Source organism: Bubalus bubalis, chromosome 2, assembly GCF_019923935.1.
Source record: "Bubalus bubalis isolate 160015118507 breed Murrah chromosome 2, NDDB_SH_1, whole genome shotgun sequence".
NCBI lineage: Eukaryota > Metazoa > Chordata > Mammalia > Artiodactyla > Bovidae > Bubalus > Bubalus bubalis.
The window spans coordinates 173,225,636-173,245,431 of record NC_059158.1 but is presented as its reverse complement, the minus strand read 5'-3'; the positions used below and the strand labels follow the sequence as shown (position 1 = coordinate 173,245,431).

The window sequence follows — 19,796 nt, the reverse complement described above, 5'->3', positions numbered from 1 at the left end:
TTCTTACACTTTCCAGAATTACTCAAGGTAAATTTAACTTAAAAACTTTTTTGTGCTAGTAAAATTGGAGAGGAACAATCCCCAGAAGATGCAGAAGATGGGCCACCAGAGTTGTTGGTATGTTACAGATATTGAGCACAACTGAAATAGTTGATGATTTATTGTCCTCTGTCTGCTTTTCATCTCTGTTTTCCTCCCTCTTTCAGTTTATTCATGGTGGTCACACTGCCAAGATATCTGATTTCTCCTGGAATCCCAACGAACCTTGGGTGATTTGTTCTGTATCAGAAGACAATATCATGCAAGTGTGGCAAATGGTAAGTGTTTAGATAAATGAAACCTAGTATTATTCTGTTTATGTATACTTCAGTACAGCTGGCAGCTCTGTTAGTTTACTCCCGCCATGTGACTTACCTGTCCATTATCAGTGCCTACTCTTATCTGGTTGTCCCAGTGTCACAGCATCAGAGAGTACTGTTTCTCCAGGAAACTTGCCTCGATTTCAAAAACATTACCTGCCTTTTTATGCCCTGGTTGAAGGTGATCGCCCTGCTTTGAGTTTTCAGAGCACTTGGGATTTAATAAAAATAATTATAATGTCTAATGTTGCAATCCAAGAAATGATTGCCTTCTGGACATGGATGGTGGTGATACTTGCACACACAATATGAATGGACTCAATGCCACTGAACTGTGCAGTAAAAATGGTTACGATGATGAACTGTGTCTTTTACTACAGTTTAAAAAACAATTGCATGACTTTTAAATGACAGTGGCTAATTAAATGAAAATTATTCTAAATAAACCTTTATTATCTCAGAGTAGATCTAGAACCAGGAAGAAGTGCCAGAGGTGAGATTTTGGCTTAGCATGAGGGAAAAACATTTTGATATTCAGAACTTTCATATGGAATAATGCTATTAATCAAAAATAAGTAAGATGGGAATATTTGTGTTCTATGAGATTAACACATGTTCTACATCCATACTTTGGAATATTATGTATCAAAAAGAAGTACACTAGTTTTGTAAGCTATTCATGATACACTGATAAGCTGGGAAAAAGCAGATTGTAGAACAGCATGATAGAATTTCCTCATATTAAAATTGGGGTTTCTAGTCTTATGTTTAATTATATGTAACTATTTGATAGAAGGCTCTTTGCCAAAATGTGGTTGGTATGTTTAGGGAATGCTTATACTCTTGAGATTTCCTGAGTTAGTAGGAGTCTCTCTTTCTATTTATAAGTAGCCCCTTGTGCCCAAACCAGGCCAGAGGGTGGAGGACAAGGTTGTGAAAAAATTTACAGCCAAATGGGACAAACGTGCTTGGGTAGCCTGAGCTATCAGGGCTTGACACTGGCCTCTGAAGTCTTGTGGGTGTGAGCCCTTCCTTGGTCACAGATTTGCCTCCAGGTGGTCAGCATCAGGATTGAACTGAATTGTTGGACACCCCATTGGTGTCAGGGGAAAAGATACCACACAACTGTTGTCAGACTGCTCACACAGTTGTATACATTCTTGGTCCCTGTAGTCAGGTTATAAGCTATGTCTGTCCCATCCTCTGCAGCATCTGTCCTAGTGGTTTGTGCGTAGTTCACACTAAGAACAACAAAGTAGTACATGTAGAGTTTACCTTATGCAAGAACGGTTTCTCTTTTAAAAATATTTATAAATTGAGATTTGATTTTGAAACATGGTTTTGTTGTGGCCTGGGGATTCTTTTTTCTTCCATGTACAATTCAGCAAATTTTAGTATAGTCGCAGAATTGTGCAACCATCACTACCGTTAGTTACCCCAGAAACCAACCCCATACCCAGTAGTCATCCCTCCTGTTCACCTCTAGTCCACCCAGTACTAGGCAGCCATCACTCTACTTTTATTTATCCATTCATCAGTTGATGGATATTTGTGTTGTTTTTACTTATTATGATTAGTGTCTGATTAAAAGATTCAAGGTTAAAAAAAGATTCAAGGTTGATTATCAAGACAAACAGTAACCATACTTCCGTTTTTGGGGAATATCTTAATGGGAGGCGGTTGGCATATGGCCAACTGCCTGTTTTTATTAGTCCACAACGATACTCATCCATTTGCAGGTGACTATGTCTGCTTTTAGCAAACCGCTGCAGAGTTGAATAGTTAAAACAGACTATATACCCCACTGTATGTCTTCCTGGCCTCATCTATTTTCAGCCTTAACTTCAAGAAGTAACTTTCCTGTTTACTCAATACCCTTTTCTCTTTGTTTTTGGCAGGCTGAGAACATTTATAATGATGAAGACCCTGAAGGAAGCGTGGATCCAGAAGGACAAGGATCTTAGATCATGTCTGCACTTGTGATTTTTAGACTCCCCTTTTCTTCCTCTCAACTCTGAGATTGATTTAACACTGGTTTTGAGACACAGACTTTGTTTGGTTATCCCTCTATAATAAGTTCTATCAACAATGTTATTAGTCCAAACAGAAGGTGTTTTCTAAATATTAACTGGGGGCTTCTTGATTCAGCAAAGCCACAGACTTATATTTAAATTTTCTTTAGGAATTTTCTAGTAACAGAGGTCTAAAAGTAGCCACAAAAAGGGGAATATTGTGTGTGGTTATTTTTCTTCTTATGCTATATCCCCAAGTTTTTCAGACTCATTTAAGTAAAGGCTAGAGTGAGTAAGAAATAGAGCTAAGTGAGGTAGGTGTCTGAGCCATGAAGTATAAATACTACAAGATGTTGTTTTTATTCAGGAAATAGGGGAGATTCAAGTCATACAAATTCCTACACGCTAAACTTTCCAGGATGCACATTTCCTTACATAGACCAGTCTCCTCTCAGTTTCTTCAGTTAAGTCAAAACAATGTGTTCCTCCTTCCCCATATATTTTTGCTTGTTAGTGTATTTCTTGAGCTGTTTTCATATTATTTCTTTCCTTTCTGTGAAATGGTTTTTTAAAAAAACTTGGGACCACCAAGTTGTAAAGATGTATGTTTTTACCTGACAGTTATACCACAGGTAGACTGTCCAGTTAAGTTGAGAAGAGTGAACCAATAGCTTGTATTTGATTTTAAAATTAAATTAATCCTGGATAAGAGTTGCTTTTTTTTTTTTTTTAAGGAGTTAGTCCTTGACCACTAGTTTGATACCATCTCTATTTTGGGTGACCTGTTTCACCAGCAGGCCTGTTACTCTCCTTGACTAACTGTGTTAAGTGCTTATAATGGAATAAATTGCTTTTCTACATAATCCCATGCTGATGGGTTTTATTTAGTGCATAACATTCATCAAAACCAGTCTCTGGCTTCTAGAAAAGTTGTTCAGATGACAGTTATTTTCTGTGGTCTTTGACTACCAACAGCAGAATTAAATATAGTAGACCCAGAGGTATAGAAAAGAGCTTACTCCTTCCCAGGGGAAGTGAAAGACATAAAACCCTGAATCAGGTGTACAGATTAGGCTTTGGTAAAATAACATCTTTTTGAAGTCTTACCTCTAGAGAACCACATGAACTTTCAAGAATGTTAGAGGCAGTGTGGCAGAGAGAATTTAAGGCAAAATTTAAATTCTGAAAAGGTGTTTGACCTTTTCTCATAGAGGTTGAATCTCCCCAGTGTATTTCACTGGGGCCTGTACGTAGAGGTTAAAAAAGTAGGCTCTTGAAAGCCAAGTACCATAACCAGATAAAATGCTTGGTTCTTTGCCAAACACCCAGTCTAACTGAATAGATCACTCTGACCCAAAATCATTTTCATAAGGTAAGATATTTTGGGAAATCTGGATTGGTTCTTGTTTGTTTGTTTGTTTTTAAGTGAGTAGTTCTTTTAGAGTAAACCTACATGGATCATCATAGACTTAAAAACTTTGTAAAGGAATTCAATTAAGGTATAACACTCATGGCACAAAAGGATACAGATTGTAAACCATATACAGTTTACCCTTGAACAACATGGGTTTGAAGTGCACAGGTCCACTTACACAGATATTCTTCAATAGTAAATAACACAGAATCCACAGAGGTAAAGGAATTTTTGATACCGAGGGCCAACTAAGTCATGTGCAGATTAAGCCCCACATTGTTCAAGGGTCAACTGTAATGATAATAGGATGCCTTTTTTACTTCACCTGTGTTCCTTCTTTGTTTTGGGTCAACATAAGGCAAGGTACATTTTTCACTAGAGTGTGTCCATACATTAATCCTTTACTCAGTGTGCCTGTGGAAGGTTGCTGATGGCTGACAGGAGACTCATTTTTCTGTTCCTCAGTGCACTGAGATTGGTACCAGTAACGTATGAAATAGAATACAGCTAAGAGTGGACTGACAGTGTTCTGCCTCCAGCCAGCCCTAGAATCTTTTTAAACAGGTCAGCCAGTATTTGTAACTTTCCCAGAGAGAACTGCTTGCCAAATCCATGACACTCCCTTCTCTGTTTAGAAAAAAGTATGTCCAAAGGGTACTTAGTGATCCTTTGCTAAGAAGTTTTTTTTGTTTCTTGGTTACAGATTCGGCCGTATGTTTCTAAACAGCCCCTGTAAGATTGAGAGAAAAAAAGGATAAGTTGAAATTTTGCAACTTAAAATAATACAGTATATAATACAGTTTTTGTGGGGGTTTTTTTTTTTTGGCTGTGCTGTGTGGCTTGCAGGATCTCAGTTCCCTGACCAAGGATTGACCAGGTCCCAAAGCATTGAGTCCTAACCACTGGACCACGATGGGAATTCCCATTATAAGGTTTTTAACAATGAATTTCTGAACCTTAGTGCAGATATGTTAGGGAGAGCTTGCTAGAGTGATTTGCATCTAATCAGGGATGACTTTGGTAGGGGCTCACTAAAAATTTCATCTGCCCACATTAACTTTACAGAGGTGTAACAAGGTCTGAAATTCTGTAGTTTTGATTTCTTTGGATTAATCGTTGTCTTCTCCCAGTTGTACTTTTTATCTGATCCACACAAAGGTGTTTAGCAGCTCATTTTCTTCAATTACAGGGTTCTAGTGATCTCTCAAACAATAAGCATGGTCTGTTATGCCTAGATAAAACACAGAAGACAATTCTAGGATGGGAGTTCCCTGGTGGTCTAGTGATTAAGATTTGGTGCTTTCACTGCTATGGCTGGGCTTCAATCTCTAGTCGGGGAACTCCTGCAAACTGCGGAGGAGCCAAAAAAAAAAACTAGTAATTCAGGAAAAGCATCAGTTACAATAGTTACTTATGTATTTGTATCCAAGATGTAGGGTTAACTAGGAAATTAATAAAGATTTGTGGACTTAATCTAATATCCAATTTCATCTTTTTAAATCCTTAGTGTCTATCCAAGAGAATCTAGGATTTTATAAAGAATGAGAACATTGGAATGTAAAGAAATCACTGGATAGATGTGTTGCTTGTTCCACAAATTAAGCAATAATCAATGTCCTTTGGTCTATAAACAACACCCTCTTCAGCTTTTTAAGTGACTGTTAACAGGTTACTTTAGCCTTCTTGGCCTCCTTAGTCATAGTCTGAATTAGATGTCCTAACTGCCCTCTCTGCTATTCCAAGGAAACTGTTTATGAATAGCAGATAGGGTCAGGTAGGGTGAGGAAAGTAAGAATGCAGAGAGCCTAGATGTTTTATCCTGTTCCAGATTTCCTGGTGACAATCAGGGCGCGTTTTAAGTCCTACTAGAAACTGAAACATTGCAAAGGACGCCTGAATACTTGAACCAGGCAGCTTGGAGGTATGTGTCATCCTATTAACTCCTAAATGATGTAATTTGTTATTAGACACACAATTTTTTTTGAGGCATTAGTCTTGTTAGGAAAGCGGCAACAAGGCAGACACCACTCTTGTAACCGTAAGTATCACCTTGAGACGGTGTCTCGATTCCACCTGCCTCAGAAGTGGGAGCGTTAGCCTGTTCCAGGCTCTTAGGTAGCATAGCCCTTTAAAAAAAAAACAAAAAACCATTTTCCTTCTGTTCATGGATGAGCACAATTTGAGAGTTTCCCCCCAATTTTTTTTTCTGCTTTTCACTGTTGAGAAATTTCTCATGAGCAACCATCTGCCCTCCCCACCATCCCCTCAGCCCGTGTTGGTTGAGATTTGCAGAACAGCAAAAACTGACTTGTAAGTTGCGAGCTCTTCGGCAAGGCTGACTCTTAGCTGCTCCATCTCTTTGTTCTTCTGTTGCTGGAGTTGCACCCCGCTTCTTAGCTGCCTCTGTCGTTCTTCCATTTCCTCCAGCTGTTCCTGCATGAGGGCCAAGCACATCTCTAATGAGCCAAACAATAAAAACCTGACGTCCATTATTATAAAGCATTTCTTTACACATTGCTTTATTTCCATAGCAGTGTTGAGATTGAGAAGATGAGATTCAGAGAACGTCTTTTGACAGGGATGTTTTTGAAAAATGTGATCCAAAAGTAGTCTTGCCTGAAGTATTGGGGAAGATTTTGATCACTTAGTTGGTGAACTAAGAATTTTTATAGACCCTTAATGAGCAAGTTTGTTTCCATTAAGATAATCAGTTTTTATAGTACCCTACAACTTAATTGAAGTTGAAAGAAACCAAGTCTTTATGTAAGCAGGTATATTTGAGTAACTGTATTTGAAGCTCCTTGAAGTCAGACATAGCTTTACTTAGTACTTACCACAACATGACATACAAGCAGATGCTTAATTAATGAGGGTATCATAGTTGTTAATTTCCTATATCCTTCGCTTATTATATCAGGGCAATTTGTTCTAAAGTGCTAATTTGGAAAATGAAGGTGCTATGCCCTGGAGTCCCTTGCGTCTCAGATAACTTTCCCATTGTGCCAAAACCAGGTAGGATCATTCTACAGATTTTCTCTGCAGATTAATGTCTGTGGAATGATGTAAGGAAGATGTCAGCAAGTCAGTCTGTGGCTTGGCTGCTAGCTGGCATGGATCCTCAGCATGGGGGAGTTGGGAAGGAAAGGAAGTGCTGAAATTGGAAGGCATATTTTTAAGGGGCAACGACTTTATCTCAGATTTTGAAGAATAATAAACTTGGAATCCAGTTTGGGTGCATAATCTGGATGGTGGTTGCTCAGTTGTGTCCGACTGTTTGCAACCCCATGAGCTCTAAGCGCACCAGGTTTCTCTGTCCGTGGGATTTTCCAGGCAAGAATACTGGAGTGTGGCCATTTCCTTCTCCAAGGGATCTTCCCCATCCAGGGGTTGAACCTGGGTCTTCTGCATTCCAGGGGGTTTCTTTACCAACTGAGCCAACAGGGAAGCATGTTCTAAATAGAATGATCTAAATAATTTGTTCTCTGAGTCATCCTTGGTATACCTGAGGCATGTCAGTTTGCAGTGTTTGATATTGTAGCTGAATCTCAGCTTTCATCATACATTGTCAAAAGATCATTTTTTAGTGCCTAGTCAGGTGGCACAGTGGTAAAGAATCCACCTGCCTATGCAGAAGACTCAGAAACTTGGGTTTGATCCCTGGGTTGGGAAGATCTGGAGTAGGAAATAGCAACTCACTCCAGTATTCTTGCCTGGGAAATCCCATGGACAGGAGCTTGGCGTGCTATAGTTCATGGGGTCACTAAAAGTCGAATATGCCTGAGCAACATCAAACACATAACCATGCTTTGACACCATGCAGAAATGTGGCCTTACCATCTAAGAGTGTGTTATCTAAAAGCGTCTGCATACCTCTGTGCCCCAGTTTCCCGAGCCTTGCTATCTAGTAAACCTGTCATTTGCTGGGTATACAAAAGAACATGCTTGTGAAGACAGTCTGTACTGTCACTGATAAGCTCTTGACAGGGAGAAGCTGTCACAGAATGAAGCATTAATACAGTGGCAGAAATGAAGGACAATCTCCATTCTTTATCCTATGTAGCATCACTGGGTTAACAAAAACTGCTTTATCAGGACTTCTCTGGTGGTCTAGTGGTTAAGACTGTGCTTCTGCTGCAGCAGGGCACGAGTTTAATCCTTGGTCAGGAAGCTAACATCCCACATGGTGCAGCCATGAAAAAAAACGTGTTTTATCATTCAGTCTTTCATAGGCTTTCCACTTTGTTTAGTCTGGCATTTAGACTCCTGCTAGTTTGACCCTCCGGAGAAGGCAATGGCACCCCACTCCAGTACTCTTGCCTGGAAAATCCATGGACAGAGGAGCCTAGTAGGCTGCAGTCCATGGGGTCGCTAAGAGTCGGGCTCGATTGAGCAACTTCACTTTGACTTTTCACTTTAATGCATTGGAAAAGGAAATGGCAACCCACTCCAGTGTTGGTGACTGGAGAATCCCAGGGACGGGGGAGCCTGGTGGGCTGCTGTCTCGGGTTGCACAGAGTCGGACACGACTGAAGCAACTTAGCAGCAGCAGCAGTTTGACCCTTACCTCTAACTAGGACCTCCATTACTCTTTTAGTCTACACTGTCCAATATGGAAGTCACTAGCTACATGTGGCTTTTTTGTTCTTGTGGCCACGCTGCCTGGCATGTAAGATCTTTAACTCCCAATCAGACTGTAGGTTCTTGGATCTTAGTATGTCTGGCACCCTACACACAAAATGCTTACTGATGTGAAGCATGCAGATAGTAAGCATATTCCATCTTTTGGCACTAGAAGTCTTCCAATTTCAAGGTAAAAGCTTGATCATTCTCAGCAAACTCAGCCCACCCACTGCAACCAGTCCCCAAATTCTGCCCATTTTACCTCACATCTCTCTCCTCTCCCACTAAATGGTATTTCCAGGCTCTTTCAATCTAGCCTCCACAGTGCCACTTAGAGTGCATACTTATGTGCCAGGCACCATTAAAAGTGCTTTACAGATACTATTAACAAGTTCATTCCTTGCAGTAGACCCATTAATCCCATTTTACATGTGAAGGAGCTGAACCACAGGTTAAGTAATTTGTCCAAGGTTTCGCAGTTAGTGGTAGACCCAGGATTTGCCATTAGCTTAGAGCTTATACTCTTTAACAATTGCTTTACTGCCTTCACATAAATAGATATAAAAGTAGAGATAGATAACATAGATGCTTGGGTGCTAAGTTGCTTCAATAGCATGCGACCCTGTGGATTGTAGCCTGCCAGGTTCCTCTGTCCGTGGGATTCTCCATGCAAGAATACTGGAGTGGGTTGCCATGCCCTCCTCCAGGGGATTTTCCTGACCCAGGGATTGAACCGTATCTCTTAACATCTACACTGCTAGGCGAATTCTTTACCACTAGCTCCATCTGGGAAGCCCAGATACATACAGATAGGCAGACTTAAATGGTCTTCAAACTGTTTTCCATGAAACCCCAGGAGGAGGCCATGGCTGGAGTGTACTTTTAAGACGGCTCAAACACCTTGTAGTGTGGACTTGAACTGGATTTCCCAGGGTTACATCCCACCTCATCCCTCCTAGCTGTGTAACCCTGGACAAATGACTTCTCTGACTCACCTGTTTACTTGTTTCTCAAATGGTGACAAGAGTTACACCTATCTCAGAGGTAAGAATTAAATGAATTATTACATGTAAAGAACTTCAAGTACACCCGAGCTATTTTTAATCCTTGTATGAAATTTACCCCTTATTTCCCCAAGGGTAATTATACCTGCTTCATCAGTACAATGCTCTATTCCTACAACTATTACATTGTCTATCACATTGAAGCATGTTAATTATTTCATTGATTCTAAAACTCACACTTTACATACTTAGATACAGATGTCTTAGATTTTAGGAAGTTTTATCTCATATCCTTCCTGTACTATAAACTTCTTTATCATTAATTTTTTTATTTCTGGTTCTTTTTCTGTTTTTCTTAATTTCTTTTTGTTTGTTTAATTTATTTATTATTTTTTAATTGAATTATAAACTTTTTGAGGACAGTGACTGTCCGCCACCCCTATCCCTCACCGCAAGTTCTCATCTCTTGCCACCACATAGCTCATTGCCTGGCACAAAAAAAGTAGGCTAAATATTTGTTGAATGAATGGTTGATGGTGATGAAAGCAAATTTAAAGTCACCAGGGTGAGGTGTACCCTTGAAAAGTAATCAGATGCCATACATGGCCTTTGGCAAACAGTTTAGGAAGAAGTCATTTCAGAAAGAATTCTCTCTTTCAGACCTTTTTTCCTACTTTAATTGTGGTATAGAAATAGGAGACTTTAATCAGGGTTGTTTCTCGTAGAGTGATCTTTGGAAAGCTGCACAGATAATCAAATCTGAAACAAATCCAGTATAGTGATGCAAATCACTGGGGAAACAGTTCTAGAATTCTAACACTATATAAGGAAATTCTAATCCCAAGGATTCCCTACTTAGTGCATCACCATCTGAGTTAGCCTTGTCTGAAATCTTGGCATCCTCTGACTTCTCACCTCTGCCCCGCTCATTCTGTAGTCAAAATTATTCCACGTTTGTTCTTGCTTCCCTTTCTTTTATTTTGCTACCGTTGTTTCCTCTTACCTGTAGTAGCTTCCTAATCAGTCTTGCTGGCCTCTCGGTCTCTAGCCCATTTTACACACTGCCACCAATAATGTTTCTAAAAGGAGAGCAAGGGGGACTTCTGGTGGTCAAGTAGTTAGGAATCTGCCTGCCCTGGCCCAGGAAGATTCCACATGCTCTGAGCGACTGTCCTCATGGCCACAACTACTGAGCCCCTGCTCTAGATAGAGCCCAAGAGCCATGACTACTGAAGCCCTTGTGCCTGGAGCCTGTGCTCCCAAATGAGAAGCCACCACCAGAATCTCGTGCACTGCAATTTAGAGTAGCCCTTGCTCACTACAACTAGAGAAAGCCTAAGTGCAGCCAAAATACTGCAGCCAAAGACCCAGTGTAGCCAAAAATACATTTTTTAACTGAAAAAAGAGCGAGGATCATGTTAATCCCTCGATTAAATATCTTTAAGGAGCCAACTGACCACTGAATAAAGTCCAAACTCCCTAGGCTGGATTTAAAGTCTAATGGGATCTGCCCTGACCTACCTTCACAGTTAACTCACCTCTCAGTTTTTCACCTGCAGCCAAGTTACTAATTATATTTTTATATCTATTGGATTAAATAATATGTTAAAATTACCTTCACCTATTTCTCTTTTATGTGGCTATTAGAAAATTTAAAATGATATTTGAGGCTTGCATTATATTTTTGTTGGACAGCACTGGTCTAGATCTTGCCTATACTTCAGTACTTAAATAACACTGTCTTCTGTTACAGGTTCTCTGATTTAATCCATGGCTAAAAATAATCTCATTATCCCATAGCACTCTTATCTGTACCTCTCTTAAATCACATGTTACTTCCTACCCTGGGTTACAGTTATTAAAGTAACATCTGAGTATCAGGTGTTAAGAATAGTTATTTGTTTATGCAAAAATAATTAGCACCCTTTCACTAGATTATGACCCAATAAAAAAATAGTGCAGTGGAGGTGGGGGGCAGTGTTGGTGAGTAAATATGTATAGTTTGAAGGCATTCAATACTATGACCCCAAAACCCTATTCTTTTCGTAATATAAGCTGTAGAAAGTTTGACAAAATCTTAGTGAAGTGAATGCAGCCATTTTCAACAGAGGACATCTTCCTTATGGATAAGTCAAAATCTGGGAATTTTAAGTTCATCCAAAAAATGTGTGTTTCAAAAGACAAAAATACTGCTCTGAAAAGCACCACAGTGTGGGCTTCTCATGGCGCCCAGCAGCACAGAAGTCAGCACTTAACTGATGCAGACTCTGAGCCTGGTGGCAGAGATAAGTAAAACATACTCCCTACCTTCTGAAAGCTCAGTCTGTGGGGGAGAGAGAACTGTTTATGCACTTAGTGTTTAGATCCCATTTTGTTCTAAAAGGGATTAGGACTGGCTCACAATCAGAAATAGCTTGAATACGATTGAAATGGTGACAAATGCACAAAAAAGGAAAAGGAGGGATAGAGGTTTATAGATTTCATCCCAGCTTTTTAAGACTGGAAAACTTCAAAGCAGAGATCAGATAGGTGGGACATGAGAGTGAATACCGGGGAGGGGGAAAGAATATTCTATCTGGCCTCATTCCCTCCTGTTCTATCTAAACCCAAGGGCGATTCACTCAGAGTTGGAAAATGGTGCTGTGGAAAGAGCACTGAAATATTTGGGGTTGGTCAGACTAGAGTTCAAATTACTCCAACTCACTGGGCCTCAGTTTCCTCATCTAAGAAAAATGATAATAGTTGACTTGGAGAGTGCAGGTTAACTTTCAGCCCTAGCAGGCCTGAATGAATGAAATGGAAAATGGCTTAAAGAAGTGAGTGACTGGCCCATGAAACAAATTGCTTTTCCTACCTATGCTAGCCTGGTGGCTCAGGTGGTAAAGCGTCTGCCTGCAATGCGGGAGACGGGTTTGATCCCTGGGTTGGGAAGATCCCTTGGAGAAGGAAATGGCAACCCACTCCAGTACTCTTGCCTGGTAAATTCCATGGACAGAGGAGCCTTGTAGGCTATAGTCCATGGGGTCGCAAAGAGTCAGACACGACTGAGCGACTTCACTTCACATATGCTAGCATCCTTCAGCCCAAAGACATTTGGCCAGGTCCCCTTTTCCTCTCTAGACTAAAAGACTGTCCTTCCTCCCATGCCCAGTGGGCCTACCCGGTACTGCTGCACCTCCTCATCCCGCTTTTGCCTCACAAGGGTGATCTGGTCCTCCAGGTTCCTGTTTTGCAGGTGGAGCTTCTGGGCTTCTGCCTGCAGTGGTCTCAGGGCCTCCTTCATCTCCTGGATCTCGGCCTGGGTTTTCTGCAGAGCTTTGGCTGCAGCTTCTCTCCTCTCTAGGAGCCGCAGCAGCTGAGGCTCGTACTCCTCCTCCAGGCCCTGGCGGCTCTCTGCCATGAGGCTCTCGAACTGGGCAGAGAGCCGCCGGCTCTCCTGGAGAAAGTGCCCATCCCTCTGACTCGGAGGTGCTTCAAGCTGTTGCCGTAACTGCTCCTTCTGCTTCTGATAGGCCTCCCGGAGCTGGGTTAGCTCCTCTGAGAGCTGGGCCGCCCGGGTGGTTAGCGCTTCCCGGAAATCGGCGAACTGGGCCACATCCTGCCGGCGGCACTCCAGCTGGTACTGGTAGGCCACGCACTCCTTGGTCACCTTGAACAGCTTCTGCTTGACCAGCCGGATCTCCTCCCTCAGCCCATCCCTCTCGAGCTCTGCCTGGGCGTGCTGTTTGTAGGCAGCCAGGATATCCCGGTGGACCTGCTGCACCTCCTGCAGGGCAGGCTCCCGGAGCAACACAAGCTCATGGATGAGTTGATCCCTCTCCTCTTCCAGCTGGGCCACGGCTTCAATGCACTGCTGGAAACGCCCCTCCAGCAATTCCAGGTCCTCTATACTCAGGCTCCCCTCTGTGCTGGGACTTGGCCCGGCTTGGAGGCTCTCCTTGGGTTTAGACTTCGCCTCGCTCAGGACCCTGTCTCCCCCATGAACTATCTGCTCTGGGCTTGTGGTCTTCACGGGCTCTTCCACGTATAACACCCCCTCCAGCTTCACCGGCTCTTCCACATATAAAGCCTCCTCCCGCCTCGCTGGCTCCTCCAGGTACAGGGCTTCATCTGGCATCCTGGTTTCCTCAATGTGCAGCGTCTCCTCTGGTGGTTCAGTTTCTTCCACGTACAGAGCCTCATCAAGGTCACCTGTGTCCCCCAGGTAGAGAATGTCCTCTAAGTTCAAGGTCCCCTCCAAAGACAGAGTAACTTCTGGGTTCCAGGTCCCCAGCTCATACAGGGATGCAGAGTTCTCCTCTTGAAGAGGAGAAATGACCTCTGGCCTTATTGCCCTGCAAGAGAAATGACAAGGTGAGAGGGCGGTCACAGTCCTGGGAGGGTTTGTGACTGCAGCCGCCAGGACACAACCCTAGCCGATAGCAAATTCTCACATCTTGGAGGGCAGTCATCTGCCCCCTCCCTTCATTGATCACAACACAGCCCATGGCTCAGCTCTGACACCATTCCCACGAGGTAAGTGTTGAGTCTGCTTCCATACCATCAAAGGATAGGAACCCACACCTGAGCCACTCTGTGTTCCATCATAAGAAAGTTCTAGTGTTAAGGTAAGACCTTCCCCACAGTTTTCACCTGGACTTGATTATTCTTTCTAGAATCAGATACTCTAATTTCTTTTCCATGTCAGTTCTTTGAATACTTAAAGAGAGCTGATTTAGTCCTACCGTATAGCACAGGGAACTATATTCAATATCCTGTGATAAACTATAGTGGAAAAGAATATGAAAATATATATATATGTATAACTGAATCACTTGGCTGTGCAGTAGAAATTAACACAATGCAAATCAACTACTCTTCAATAAAACATTTAAAAAACAAAGGGACTACAACCACTGGTGGTCCAGTGGTTAAGAATCTATCTGCCGATGCAGGGGACAACGTGGGTTCAATCCCTGGTCCTAGAAGATTCCACATGCCGTGCCACAACTACTGAAACCTGCTGCAATGAGAAACCCACACACCTCAACTGGAGAGTAGCCCCCGCTTGCCGCAACTAGAGAAAGCCTATGCACAGCAGCAAACACCCAGCACAGCCACAAATGAATAAAGAGAACTGATTTATCCTTAACTATTCCATGCATGCCAAGGTTTCCAGTACCCTCCTCATTTGGGTTACTTCTTACAGGTTCCAAGTTGATTCATTATCTCTTGGGGATAGGTATAGGAAGCAGAATCCAGGTGTACTCTGAGCAGTGAATCTCTGGACCCTATATTCCTACTGATGTAGTCAAGATGCCCTTAACATAAAGGGCAGCTCTATCATATTCTTTTTTTGACCACACCATGCAGCATGTGGCATCTTAGTTCCCTGACCAGGGATCAGACCTGCGCCTCCTGCATTGGAAGTGCAGAATCTTAACCAATGGTCACCAGGGAAGTCCCTCTTATTCTTCATAAATGCTGAGTTTGAGTAAAATCCTTAAGACTTTTTCACAGCAAGTGCTTTAAAACCATATCTCTCGTTCCTGTAAAACCTCATCTTAGAACTGGCCCATCCTTCTAGCCTGTCAGATGCTCTTGAATTCAGACTCTGTGCTTCTAACACATGAGCCCCTTAACCCAGCTCCAGCTGCCTGCTAGCTTTCTTGGTTCCTGTTGAGGAATGCGCTCCTGCTGCTTTGGCTCTCAAGTGGCTTTAGTATTTTCTGTTTCAGTTGGATCTCTGAGCAGTTCTTTGAAAATATAAAATACTCTGGAAATAATAATAAATTACACTTTTAAAGGTCCTGTTATATGTGCCAGGCCCTGTTCTAAATGCTTTACATATATCGATTCATTTAATCTTCATAACGATTCTATGAGGTGGTTACATTTATTATTAACATTTTACAGATCAGGAAATGGAGGTTAAAGAGATTAAGTAATTTGTTCAAGGAAACAGATACTCAGTGCCAGTTATAAAACAGACTAAATTTGAATAAAAAACTTTTTTGGATAGAATGTATAAATGAAAAGCCTCACATATCAAACAAAGAATTTGATTTGTATTGGAAAGGTTTACTTGTGTCCAGGTTTTAAGCTCTATTTCTTAGCTCCAGGTTCCCAATAAAGACTATTTTTATTCTAAATCATTGTGTCCTCAGTCCTCTCTACACCCCAGGAATCCCTGGCTTCCCTTTTGTAACCCCTGATGGCTCTCAGGAAACCACAAAAGTGTGGCTTCACCAGGCCCCAGACATCACTGGCCTCATTCAACCCCAGCACCTCCGCCAACACCTAAAGCTTAAAGACAACGATCACCTAGTCCATTCACTTCCCTTTACCAGACATGGAGTGTTGTTGTTTTTTTTTTCACCTAAAGTGCCAAGCATCAGGTGCCAAGTAACACAGTTACTTGACTCAACTGCCAACAAATTATCCTTCTCTCTGAGCTTGTTACACCTGTATTCTCCAGCTCAGAGAAATATATCACTGTATATCAGGCTGTATATCAGTGTTGTTTTTTTTTTTTATTGGGTATAGTTGATTTAGAGTGTTGTGTTACTTTCTGCTGTACAGCACAATGAATCAGTTATCCATCTATTTACATATATACATACATATATATATAGATCCACTTGAAGATTCTTTTCTCATACAGGCCATTACAGAGTATTGAGTAGAGTTCCCTGTGCTATACAGTAGGTCCTTCATCAATCCCAGTCTTCAATTTATCCCTCCCCTTTCCCTCCCACCGTAACCATAAGTTTGTTTTTTACATCTGTGATTCTATTTCTATTTTGTAAATAAGTTCATTTGTACCATCTTTTAAGATCCACATATAAGAGATATCATATGATACTTGTCTTTCTCTGTCTGACTTATTTCACTGAGTATGACAACCTCTAGGTCCATCCATGTCGCTGCAAATGGCATTGTTTCGTTCTTTTTTAAGGCTGAGTAATATTCCATTGTATATATGTATCACATCTTCTTTATCCATTCTTCTGTCGATAGACAAGTGGTCTTTAAACAGCCTACTCACTAAAAACTGATATTTCTATCTCAGAAAGTCTCCAGTCTCCATCCACCTCTTCAGCCCACTGCCGGGACCCTCATCCAAGTCATCATCCCTCACCTGCACTCTTGTACCAGCCTTCCCATAAGCCTTCTTCTTTCCCATCCCAGTCTAGTTTCAACAGTGCTGCCGCTTGCTCTAATATAAAACAAACCATCTCGCTCCACTTCACCCATAGATAGCGAACTGCTTTGCACAGGTTCCAGGCCCTTCGAGATGTGGCCCCAACATACCTTTTCAGCCTCATCTTGAATTACTCCCTGCCGCCCACCCAATGCTTGACATTCTGGAACACACATTAACTTTATCTATTTACATTTATTTTTATTTATTTGACTACGCTGGGTCTTAGTTGTGTACACAGGGCCTTTTAGTTGTGGCATGTGAACTCTTAGTTGCTGCATGTGGGATCTAGTTTCCCGACCAGGGATTGAACCCCGGGGCCCCTGCATTGGGAGTCTTAGCCACTGAACTGCCAGGGAAGTCCCTCAGAACATGTGTTAACTTAAATCTCCCACTCCTATCCTGCAGTGTCTACCGGGTCCAGCTGGGAACATATAGTTCATTGTATACTGCCTGTCTAGAGATCAGTCCTACACTGCCTGGAGCTCCTCGCACCAAGAAGGATGCACTGCTCAGCCAGCCAGACCCACCCAGATCCTCAACAGAATCCCTGCTTTGCCAGCAGACCGCCCTCACATCATGTTCCAGCTGAGTCCTCCACTCTGGAATGATGTAATTGCGTTCAAGGCAGTATTCTAAGCATTCTCCATAAATACTCATTTATACAACGCTCACTTGTGTGTGTTAGTCACTTAGTCGTGTCCGACTCTTTGTGACCCCATGGACTGTAGCCCGCCAGGCTCCTCTGTCCTTGGAATTCTTTGGGCAAGAATACTGGAGTGGATTGCCATTTCCTTCTCCAGGGGATCTTCCAGACCCAGGGATCAAACCCCCTGTCTCCTGCATTGCAGGTAGATTCTTTACCATCTGAGCTATAGGGTTTATCCCCAATTTATAGATGAAGAAACCAAAAAGCACCAAGTAAAGAACTCACTCAGAGTTCTACAACTTGTACGTGGCAGAGCCTGTTGAAGGCCGGCAGTCTGGCTCTAGAGCCAAAGCTCCTTTTTACCACTCTCGTCTTAGATAGAATAGGCGTTGGGTCTAAAAGACCTAACAGATACAGCAGGTATAACAGAGCTCGGCCCTAGCATTCAAAATATATTTATATCTATTTACTTAACAAATGTCTGCTCATCTTTCAAATCCTGCTGGAACCCCACCTCCTCCGTGAAGCCTGTCCCAGCCGACTCCCATTCTCATGTTCTCAAGGCACTCTATATGCAGCTCATCTTTGCACTAAGTGCTTTGCGTTCCAGAAGTGCATCTGTCGGTCTCCCCTGATAGTCCGTTTCCTGACGACAAGCACAGTTATTCTCTGTATCCCGGGGTGGGGCTCTGTGGATGTAGGCAGCGGCAACTGACTGAGCTCCAAGGAGGAAACTTGCCAAAGGTCAAGTGGCAGGACTGGACGTAGAGTCCAGTCTCCTGACTTGCAGGCAGTGCGGTTCCCACACACCGTGTTGCCTCTGTCACCTCACCCGCAGTGCCAGGCCTCTGCTAGGTGCTGCCCTCACTCAACTGCCTCTCTCTAAAGAGCTGGGGAAAAGTAGCTTATGGGAGACCTGCCTGGTGGTCCGGTGGTTAAGAGTCTGCCTTGCAATGCTGGGGACAAGGGTTTGATCCCTGGTTGGGGGACTTTGTTGCTGTTTAGTTGCTAAGTTGTGTCCAACTCTTTTGATACCCCATGGACTGTAGCCGGCGGCTTCCTGGCCCTTGGGATTTCCCAGGCAAGAATACTGAAGTGGGTTGACATTTCCTTCTCCAGGGGATCTTCCTGACCCAGGGATTGAGGCCGTATCTTCTGCATTGTCACCACTGAGCCAACTGGAAGCCCTGGCTGGGGACTACAGCTCCCCTAATGAAACATGCCATAGAGCACTAAGCCCACGTGCCGCAACTAGAGAGCTCCACAACTACGGAGCCCTCATGACACAATGAAGATCCCACACGCTTCGACTAAGACCCAAGGCAGCCCAATAAATAAATAAATGTGCTTTTTTAAAGTAGACTACAGGAAGTCTAGGGGCAAGGCAGCCAGCTCAGCTGGGGCCCCTGACCTCAGGCCTCCTTGGGCTCCAAGCAGCCTGCCTCTGCTACTCTGTCCCTGTCCCTATAGGATCCCAGCAGCTCCCAACCCCAGCCATCAGGGCTGCGCCTGGGCGTGTTTGTGATACCATGCAGGCCTGGGTTGGTGTGTGGCTGGCTCTGTGTGTACAACAGTACAGGCGAGTGCATGTGTAAAACTAGGCTCAGCTTCGAGCGGTAGTGACAGGGAAGAGGTGACAGGTGTGTGTGTGACTGCACTTCTACCTCTTGGTACAAGAGGAAGTCCAGGCCTACAGGCTGACCTGGGGCAGAAGCGCTCCCTACTCGCCCCAAATCCATCAGCCACAGGTCCCTTCCCCGTCCAGGGGGCAAGCTGATAGTGTGGGTGATGGAGAGGGCTTCCCCTCCAAGGCCCCGGACAGCCAAGGCCCTCCTGCTGGTCTGGGATTGGGGACCCTCCCCCCACGCCCTCTCAGGCCCCAGACCAGAGAGAATGAGCTGCCTGAACAGACTCAACTCCAAGCTGGCAGCCGCCCAGCCTTGCACCAAGTCTCTTCCACACGGCAAATTCAGCGACTTGGAGGGTTCCATGTCCAGCTGCATTTGGGGTGAGGAAGGAAAGAAAATGGGGAGGGTCTTTTGCCACTATGGGCCATCCGGCATCTGATGGTTGATGCCGGCTAGTGTGAAGGGGTTAATCCTCACATCGCCCGTGGGAGGGGGAGGGGGAGTTATGAAAAGCCCCCAGACCAGCGGAGGTGTCGGAACCCCGGGCCCCCCCCCACCCCCGCCTCGCCCCGGGCCAGACTCCCCTATCACCCTTGGCGGGTGGCTCCACCCTGTGCCCCACCCCCGCCTGGACCACCGCCCCCGTCTGGCGAAAGGCGCTCTTGGGGAGGAGGGATCCGCCTAGCACCCCCTCCCCAGGAGGGGTTGGTGACCCGGGCCTGAGAAGGTCCTTTCCTACCTCGCGGCCTGGGCGGAGCCGTCCCCGCCGCGCCGGGGCTCCGGGCTGGCCATGGCTGCGCGACCCGGGCTGGGCGGCCGCGGTATTAATAGTCGGCCCCGCGGGCCGCCCGCGCCCGCCAGCCGCACTGCCAGCTGCAGCCGACACCGGATCCGCCGGCCCGGGGCCGGGCGCGCCCACTTGGCCCG

General features: G+C 44.0%; 2 protein-coding genes and 1 long non-coding RNA gene across 4 annotated transcripts in view; 2 read left to right on the top strand and 1 right to left on the bottom strand.

The window, feature by feature from the left end:
• The window catches only part of RBBP4 (RB binding protein 4, chromatin remodeling factor), a 16,541-nt gene extending 13,307 nt beyond the window's left edge, over positions 1 to 3,234 (top strand). For both annotated transcript variants that reach the window (XM_006054647.3, XM_044937974.2), the window contains exons 10-12: positions 60 to 117; positions 207 to 317; positions 2,258 to 3,234. In XM_006054647.3, coding sequence (XP_006054709.1) covers positions 60 to 117; positions 207 to 317; positions 2,258 to 2,323 — 235 coding nt within the window. In that variant the 3' untranslated portion in view covers positions 2,324 to 3,234. The remainder of the gene's footprint in view (positions 1 to 59; positions 118 to 206; positions 318 to 2,257) is intronic.
• SYNC (syncoilin, intermediate filament protein) lies at positions 2,707 to 19,796 on the bottom strand. The gene is made up of 5 exons (XM_025278493.2): positions 19,609 to 19,796; positions 12,570 to 13,743; positions 6,094 to 6,218; positions 5,835 to 5,911; positions 2,707 to 4,515 (listed from the first exon to the last, which is right to left on the bottom strand). The coding sequence occupies exons 1-5, from the start codon at positions 19,659 to 19,661 to the stop codon at positions 4,505 to 4,507; spliced, it is 1,440 nt and encodes a 479-aa protein (XP_025134278.1). The 5' UTR covers positions 19,662 to 19,796; the 3' UTR covers positions 2,707 to 4,504.
• The window catches only part of LOC112582947, a 40,489-nt gene continuing 39,673 nt past the window's right edge, over positions 18,981 to 19,796 (top strand). Inside the window, exon 1 of the long non-coding RNA XR_006548993.1 lies at positions 18,981 to 19,249. This is a non-coding gene — a long non-coding RNA (uncharacterized LOC112582947). The remainder of the gene's footprint in view (positions 19,250 to 19,796) is intronic.